The sequence below is a fragment of the Vollenhovia emeryi genome, unplaced genomic scaffold (genome assembly GCF_000949405.1).
Source record: "Vollenhovia emeryi isolate VEMERY1.0 unplaced genomic scaffold, V.emery_V1.0 DF939149.1, whole genome shotgun sequence".
Classification (NCBI taxonomy): domain Eukaryota; kingdom Metazoa; phylum Arthropoda; class Insecta; order Hymenoptera; family Formicidae; genus Vollenhovia; species Vollenhovia emeryi.
This window is the reverse complement of record NW_011967217.1, coordinates 1,193,229-1,202,554: the sequence shown is the minus strand read 5'-3', so window position 1 is coordinate 1,202,554 and position 9,326 is coordinate 1,193,229. Positions and strand designations below refer to the sequence as shown.

The following is a 9,326-nucleotide window of genomic DNA, read 5'->3' as shown; positions in this document are numbered from 1 at the left end:
TTCTGCCCCGATTTTCATAATTATTGTCAATTATTGCTCCTTCCAATTATTCCTCGCGTATCCTTGCTTTCTCTTCCTTGCAAAACACACACACACACGTCATTACACGACAAATGACGTAATGACACAATCGTTCATACTGCGGCACCTGTTCTAATAAATAAACCGAGATTATTTTCCTAACATTAGACTAATTGATAATTGACGAACAAATGCATGTGCGCGTAAGCTCCGTCTTCATTTTAAATTGAAATTGCCAAAGCATTTCTTCTGCTCCGATTTTCTTAATTATTGTCAATTATTGTTCCTTCCAATTATTCCTCGCGTATCCTTGCTTTAATTCTTGCTTTCTGTTTCTTGCAAAACACACACACACACACACACATACGTCATTACACGATGTCTCATACGCCACCGGTAGAAGGCCGGACGGAAATAATCGCAACTCTTCCCGTCTCTCATCATTTACCGGCGAAATTGCGGCATACGTGCGGACTAACGAGCTTGTTGACAGAATTTTCGTCGCTATAGCATCATAGAGTACCCAATTTCGTCCGGATCCCGAGAACACTCTCATTGAAGAATCGCGGCTGCTCTACTTTCGTTTGGTCGCACGAAAACTGGCGTAATTCGTTCTTCTGCCGGGCAACGAAAATCATCATTGTACCTTTATTCATATTTAAACACGCACATTTTGCACATTTATATTTTTGTTTCACCACGTTGTTAGTCTTTATAAATATATTTTACTATTTTACTTCAGTTTCATTTTTTTTTCGGTTAGAAAAACTGGTCTATTCGTGCTTTTTCTACTTTAAATAAATATATTTCATCAGCAGAGCATCTATAATGGAACAGATGGAAAGTGTATTAAAGCACGTTGAGTAAATATGTTATGCCCTCCTTCCAACTCTTTCGACGGAAGCTGCGAAATTGCCACTGCAACCTTTTTGCGCGCACATTTCTTGCGAACAGGTCACCCATGTTCAACGGTAAATCCGTTTATATGGGTATCTTGCATATGGCAAAGATCACTTTCACCGATCGTTGAATTTCGCGAAATTATGCGGAAGTCGAGAGGTTCGACTAACCATCGCGTGCCTGAGGCCAGAAACGTATCGTGTCACTGTCGTGTTCACTGTCGCTCTCGTGCGATCTGACTCGAATACCTTCACGCCCCGGAGATGTCGAATTGCGGGCGATTCTCGAGAAGAAGTCTATCGATTATACAACTACCTGTCGAGACAAGTGTCTGAGAACGATGTAAGGCGAAATCGGCTTTTACTATAAAAATAGTTTTGCAATTGATTGAGATTTTTGCTATCTTTAGGGGGAAAAAAAATAAATCTTTGGAAGCTCTTACACAAGTGATTTTCTACAATTAGATCTCGAGAGCTTCAGAGAAAGAGAGACTAGATTTCGAGAAATTTTTTTGCAATTAGATTCCATCGAGTGTTTACAGGCGCGCTAATCGCAAGCGATACGCTCTTATCCGGTATCGATATTAAACAACTTTGCGTCTCTGTTTGAAAGCTTCGCGTGCTCTGATTAGATTCGAGCTTATCCCACCGGAAGGGACCGAGGTGAGATGTCAGTTTCTGGCGATAATGGGGTATTCGTTACGTTATCGCGAACGAAATTGCATCCGCGCGCAAGTCTGCATAGTTCGTCGCGCTTACCAAGCGTAGTCACGTTGTAACTGTTGACATTTTCGTGCGCTCCGTCACGAGAGTCGTGACGGAGAATACCGACGCAGGATAGAAAGGACGTTGCGTAAAACGTGCGCAGCATTTAAATGATTCGGAGTGCCATCGCGGAATGGGAATCGAATCATCGCGCGTAAGGGTCGACGGTATCGGAAATCGATGACTCCCGATTAGAGCTCGTCCCGATAATTAGATCGGGCTATTTTAGAAAGGGCATGCCAAATCTTTAACCCCGGGCGATATCTCTCAAAATAATTCCAAGTGTTCGAACCTGCGAAGCTCCGACAGTCGCCGAAAGTTTATCGACTATCCGTTTTTAGAGACTATAATTCTAAAACTGTCTCCCTTTACATGTAACGTTATTATTGCAAAAGCAGAAGCGACCGCGCGCAACCTCGAAAATTAGGAGAACGATTAACCCTTTGAAGCATAGTGGTAACCCACGTTACCGCCTCGACTTCCTTACTTTTTCGCCGTTTAATTTCTAGTTAACGCACTTAGGTCGGGGTTTTGCATTTTCTTGGTATCTTAGCAATAACAGAATATAAATAATTAGAAAAAAGTAAAGTAAAGTGTGCAAATTAGAAATTTGCACACTTTACTTTACTTTTTTTCTAATTAGAAATTTGCACATTGCTTCCATTGTTATGGCTTTCTCATAGAGGAAGCTTTAAGAGCGAAATAAGAATAATTTGAATACTTTCAAGAAACATCGTAGTAAAGTTAGATTTCTTTCTTAAAGCTTCCTCTATGAGGAAGCAAAAAGAGTTGAGTAGTCTTCAATATTTAAAAATTGTATTGTAAAAGTTTGATAAATAAACATATATGAAAAAACAGTAATTTTTTCGGGAAAATTCATTATTGACTACGTTTCTAAGATTCTTTCTTGAAAACTTTGTGAGAAATATAGATGCGTCAAGAATATTTTCTGGGTACAGAAAACTGAGTGTGTGTTTTCCAACACTGACCTGTGAATAATTAGGAAAAAAAGATAAAATCCTTTCTGCGGGTGTGTGTACAGAATAACGTCAACGCCGTTGCTACTAATAATTTCCGACAATCGGACTCTCTTTACAAAGTGCGGTCGCCGCGCCAGCTGATCTCTTTGGGCCGACGAAGAAATTGGAGTCAAGCAGATCGGTAAATCCCAGAGATTTTTAACAATAGCGTAAAACGCAGAACAGAAAGAACCGAACATTTGTTACTCGAGTGGGCGAACGCGCCGCTATCCGGCTTTTACCATCGGCTGTGCACGTCGAGAAGTTTCAAATTACGTCAGCATTGTACTCGTACAATGCGCTGTCAGTGTATCGAGTGTATGGCGGGAACAATCGCGCGTACCTCGCGGACGATTTAAAACGCAATCTACGATAACTACGCCGGCCACCGCGAGATTAGTAAATTCGCTGAATGCAAATTAATCTCGGCCGAGTTTATCGAACGGAAACGGTGGATACTTGGGATGCTGATGGAGTACACTGATAAAGTGCCTCGATGGCGCAAGACTGTTTCACAAACGAAAACGTTTTTACTTTATCGCGATCGAGATTGCCTTTCCGTGTTTCGCGTTTTAATAGGATTGACGCGCGTTGGATGGCGGAAAAAAAAAGAGAGGCGAAATAAGAACACTTCAAAGCGGAATGAAAACATAATGGTGCGTGTCAGTCGGGGGGAGCGCGGGGCGCGGAAAAATTTGGCGCGCGAATAGACGCGCGGGATGTTGTCGACACTCGATTATTTATTCACCTGCGAACGTGCCAATCAAGTGAAATTTCAATTTCCGCGAAATTCAAGCGCTTTCGAATTAATAAATCGCGTTATATCGCGATGGCGCGCTATTTCCACTGTATGATACTTGAGCGCGCGGCCGTTCATTAAATTAACAAATATTGTGTATCCGCCTCCCGACGCAGCCATCGCGGACACGCGCGACACGCTGACGCGTTCGAGGCCGGGGATGCATCAATTCGCCTCGGGATCCGCGCCGCTCGCCTTACGAAGCCGCGGCGATCTTTCTTCCGCACGGATGTAACGTACCGCCAGTTGTTTCCAACTTCTTAGCGGTTGTTCGAGTCGCGGGGTGTGTGCGAGATTGTTCCGCGCGCAACGCAGCGCGAGTTCGTAAACAGAGAAACGCGGCGAGATACGAGGGTGGTAGGATTTATATCCGCTCGCTTCCTCGAGGAGGGTGAGACCGCGGGAAGGAGAGACGCGGGAGGGAAGATTCCTCGCGGCATGCGCACGCTCGCACCCCCGGCTCGCAGCGGAAACCGAACGAGGCGAGATGAAACGGGAACGGGACGGGACGAGACGAGACGAGACGGATGCGTACGATGCACACGCGCGCGAGATTCCGTGCGAAATGCGCGAGCACGCGGCCCGCGTGCGTGTCACGGGCGTTGCGCCCAGCCGCCCATCGGGAAAGGGAAGAAAAGGAACGAGAGGAAGAGAGAGTCGTACATGAAAATTACATACCCCGTCTGACTTGCGCTTAAAAGGCCTCTCGGACGAATAACTGTAGTCAGCTAAAAGCCTCTCATACGTCAATGCCACATTTACGAGATTTCGTGGCCTACGCGGCGGGCAGTGATACCTTTCCACGATCTCCCGGTATCCACGCGCGCTTTGTTGTCGCACGGCTGTCTTAAGCCCGGTTTACAATGAGACAGAAGTCAGTAGTCGGAGGACTTAAGCGAGTTATAAGCCTGTCATAAGATACTCACAAATCGGAACGCGGTAATCATAAGAAGATTGCCGAGATCCAATCCTTCTGACTAATACGTAGCTTATGATTGACCGCTCAGAGCCAATCATATGCCCACCATTTTTATCGGGAGCGTCAAAACACCCCAAGACATTGGGGCTATGGTTATATTCCGAGATATTTATATGAGAAAAATTTTTACTTGCCGACAATTTGTAGTATATGCGTGTAAGTATATTATAATCTTTTAAATAAAATTTTTCCATAAAGAAACATTTCGGAACATAACCTTGATCCTAGGTATTTTTTAAGTGTTGTTCAACAAAACGGTGTTTAACCAAACTCGTTTAACGATGGAAATCGCTGCATCCAACGAGAATATTAACGATTTGGAACTCGTCGAGCTTGTTGAGGCAAACGATTGCCTATAAATTTCCTCGTCTCTGATTGGCTAGATTATAGTGACCTGTGTCTCATTGTGGATCAACATTTTTCTTTATCAATATATGTATTATATCGCCAGTGAATAATAAACCGAAATGGAGAATTAATTTGACCTAACTGGCCACTTTATTAAATTTCAATTAGCACGACGTTTCGGCCATGGATTTTGGCCCTTTTCTAGTGCCTAGTGTAATCTACAATCATAAATCCATTACATTAATGTACAGTTCTCATTTAGAAGAACCAAGGGCCATAAGATAACATAAGACACGTACCATAATAACATAAGAAACGTAAGTCTATTGTTTTTTGGAAAACCTGTTAAAACCCACGTTCAAATGCGTTAATTAAATTGTTCAAAGATTTATGACGTGCCACGACACAGTTTAGTAACAAACGATGTACACACATATAAATTGTTTTAATATTATGACTTAGGTAAGAATTTTCACTTGTTAATCTGTTAATCTGTTGTTATCACTTGTTAATCACTTGTTAATCTGTTCTTGGTTCTTCTAAATGAGAACTGTACACTAATGTAATGGATTTATGATTGTAGATTACTCTATGCACTAGAAAAGGGCCAAAATCCATGGCCGAAACGTCGTGCTAATTGAAATTTAATAAAGTGGCCAGTCAGGTCAAATTAATTCTCCATTTCGATTTTTCTTTATGATTTCCGACTACTGACTTCTGTCTCGTTGTAGACCGGGCTTTACAGACAATACGATCGAATTAGGACAGACACGTGTAGACGTGTAGACGGATCGTTCTCTCGCTGCGATAGTTATCAAATTAACCGGCTCCTTCATTTTCTCGTTATTAGCACAATATCAACGCGATCGTTATTCCCCCGCAATGATCAACCTAATTATATCGTAGCGCGTCTTAACTACGGGTTAATGAATCGTGATAAAATTCACCTTAGCTGCGACGGATCTCTGTGAGAACGTTTCTGCCATAATAAGTACACATCACTTCCCATCTGGTCGGCACACCGGTTGCGTTTTCTCAGGAATACATTGGACACGTTTCGGGATAAAACTTAAAATGAGCTATGTACAATACACGTACACACATGCACACGCACACACACACACACAGACTTGTTTTTCGGTTCACGTGAAAAAAACACTGCGATGCATTTTTCACTGCACTCTCGTTTTACACCGTGCGAACTCGACCAAGAGGTTTCACCATCGCGTTACTTTTGCCGACACTTAAAAAAAAAACATGTATCGCGATGCATCCAGCTGCATTCCCGATGTAATCCTTTTCAAGTTTAGGCTAATAGCTTTAATTTCACCGTTGAAAAATCGATAGCACTTTTGAAGGACTTTCAACGCTGACTTCGCATAATTTCGTAATAAATAAAGTGAATGCGATCGTCGATTTGAATATGTTAAATTTACGAGGTTAAACGTCTCAGTTGCATTTAAATGAGGTATCTCTCGTTGATTGAAAAAGAAAAGAGGACTGGTCGACCTTTGCGTTCATATGTGATAGTCGATATGAACATTTGCAACTGGAATTCCAACTGGTTTGTATCGTCAGACAGCTCGGATCGCAAATACAAATATGCGCATAGGAGCGAAAGAATTAATTAGCATTATGCGCCGAAATATACGTTTAATTAATATTTACATCGCGCACGCAAATAATAACAGATTCAATTAAGCGGTTGACAGCCAATTAATTATTAATTTATCGTTTATTTAAAACCGAGGATCAACTCGAGAAAAGGGGACAGGAAAAGAACAAAGTACAATTATCTAATTAAGCTATTCTCCAATATTTTCAAAGAGAAATTTTATGGAATATCGAAAAAATTCACGGTCCAATTTTTGAGAAACGTTCGAGAGAACTTTATTCGGAAACTATTGAGAAGGTACAATATATCGGGTGTTGGCAAGTGATATCCTTTCCAATCTCGAAGATAAATTAATTAACCTAGGGTCGGTTGTTCCAACCTCTCGGCAAGTTAACTAACAGTTAAATCACACGCGTGTCTTTGCTCTTCCTTCAAATTAGACAGAGATAGACATGTAATTTAACTATTAGTTAACTCGCCAAGAGGTTGGAAAAACCAGTCCTCAGGCAGAGTAGCTGAAACCTGCAATCGGTTAATTAAAGCTCTCAGATATTACTTCGCTAGTAAAAGTTACTTCGATTTATATCGGGTTCCTCGTGAGAACGACTGCCACTTTATTCGAATACTACGTCCTCGTACGCCGTCACGCACGTCACGCACATCTTTTTCACCTCGATTGTCAAAACGAGTCGCATTCAAAAGGTCACTCCACGTACGGAATTGCGCGCGACACAATTTTCAGAGAAAAAAAAACTGAAAAAGAAATACGTGCAGCAGACACTATCATTCATCGGACGCTGGCGATATTCAAGGTCGAGAGATCAATCCTTTTAAAATCACGATTCAATCTGTAACAATCGTCGCGAGTATCTGGGCCAGCTACCGATAAATCACCGCCGGCGCATGCAACTGAAATGTGAAATCTCTTTCACCGCGATTGGATGGCCGGCCCGTTTGTTTGACAATATCGACGGGATCAAATTCGGCGGAAAAACGCGCGACTCCCTAATACGCGCGATCGCGACGTTACCGTCAGCGTTGAAAGATAAAATAACAACAATTATTAGGCGGCGTAAAAAATTGAGGGGCGCGCGCGAGTTGCCCGATCGACCGTGCACTGGATCCTATCGCCAGGGGGTCGATTCTGTATCTTGAGCTAACGGCACACGATACTATTTTTCCTAGCGGATTGCTTGCGAGAGCCAGTCAGGATGCAGAGTTTCAGATCGGGTGACTAAATCCCGATTGGCTCTCGTAAGCAATCCAGTAGGAAAAATAGTATCGTGCGCCGTTGGCTTTAAGCTACAGTAAAAATGCTTAAAAGCGAGTAGCTCCGTCTCTTTCCAACCGTCCTCTCAGAAAGGGACAAAACCGCCTCACTTTTAGCATTTTCACATTATTGTAGGACACAGCATTGACCCCCAGGTCGGCCACGTGACGCACTCGCAGGCTGTCATCGTAGAAATACGTGTACCCGACGAAATCACATGGTCCGATCGCCGTGGAGGCAGATCATCGTTCGGAACGCGAGGAGGCCGGAGTACCGGTGAACGCGCGACGAAAGACTGGCCCGCGGGACCCGCTAAGAGGGGCCCTTTACCGCGCCGGGGCCCCGATGATACGGCGGACGGACGGCGCGGTCGCTAATGGCCAATGGCGCACGGATAAGAGGAAAGGACGTGGAGTCCTAGGAAGGACCCCGCGTTGTGGAAAAGGAGGAACTGCCCGACTGGTTGTGACGAGTCGGAGGAGCCGGGGGAGAGTAACGAACGGAAGAAAGAAAGAAAGAAAGAAAGAGAAAGGGAGAAAATGAGAGAGGGGGTGGAGGTGAGTTCGGCAAAGGCCGGTCGAGCACCTGGGCGACATTACCTCTTCGAGTCTTCCGACAGCACCTCGAAGACGTACCTCCGTATCCTGACTGGCGTTCGCGCGATTTGCGAGCCGCGGCGGCGCGTCCGAATGCAGCGCGTCAAAATTTTGCTACCGCGACTCTTTTTAATTCGCTATCGCACGCCTGTAATTATTCCGCTTACCGGCCACAATTAAACGTTGCTACGAACGAACGAGTTCGCTGCCCGGTCCTTTTTACATTAATATTTACGTAAGACACCAGCGTGACTGTATTCACTCTCTGTTGTTTAAATAATATTGTTTCAAGGTGGCTATTTCGTAAAATCATTTATGTTAGAATTGTTTCAAACTTCTACAGTTTATTCTTTACATTAACACGTGCAAAATAAGATTAGTTAAATTAAAATTGACCGTCTCAAAGTTCTAAAAAAAAATGTCCAAGTTTGCTACGTTACGCGAAATATTACGCGTAAAACACGTTAAAAATATTATTACACGTGAAATATCATTTACGCATATTATTCTGTGTCAAAATATTAATATTTGCGTTTGCAAACGCAAATGATAGCACATTATATTTTTTTAAGCTTGACGGTGAGTGAGATTCGTATGAGAAACAAATATGTTATAAAGTAAAATAGAACGAATAACTGGAAAAAAATCAAAAGTATTGGCCGGTCCGTTTCAACAATATAAACAGTTAAAACTGAAAAATGGGAAGAATTATGTAGTAGACAAAGAAGTGGCAACGGCGCCTCAAACTATAATCTTTCGAATCCAGTTTATATTATGTATTAATCGTACGGGCATTCTTTAGAATAATATTGCATCAAGAGACATCATTGTAATAATTGAGTAAACATTGTAAAAATCGCGAAACAACTATCTGGAGTGCCCCTTTGGTTTCTACAACTGCTCCGATTTCTTACAGTCGAATTTTATCCCGAACTCAAATGGCATCGTTGTCAGAATACATTGCTTTAACGTACATGTATGAAAGAGACGTGCATGTACTTGAAGTCTACTCTGG

The 9,326-nt window shown here is 42.8% G+C and overlaps 1 protein-coding gene across 5 annotated transcripts in view; it reads right to left on the bottom strand.

Annotated features, from left to right (window-relative positions):
- LOC105565763 (tensin-1-like) overlaps positions 1–9,326 on the bottom strand; it is a 137,491-nt gene that overhangs the window by 78,621 nt on the left and 49,544 nt on the right. For 4 of the 5 annotated variants that reach the window (XM_012019214.1, XM_012019219.1, XM_012019218.1 and 1 more), the window contains exon 1: positions 5,778–6,111. The exons of the other annotated variant lie outside the window; for it this stretch is intronic. In XM_012019214.1, the coding sequence (XP_011874604.1) occupies positions 5,778–5,816 (39 nt within the window). In that variant the 5' untranslated portion in view covers positions 5,817–6,111. Of the gene's footprint in view, positions 1–5,777; positions 6,112–9,326 lie in introns of those variants that run through there. 5 annotated transcript variants of the gene reach the window in all.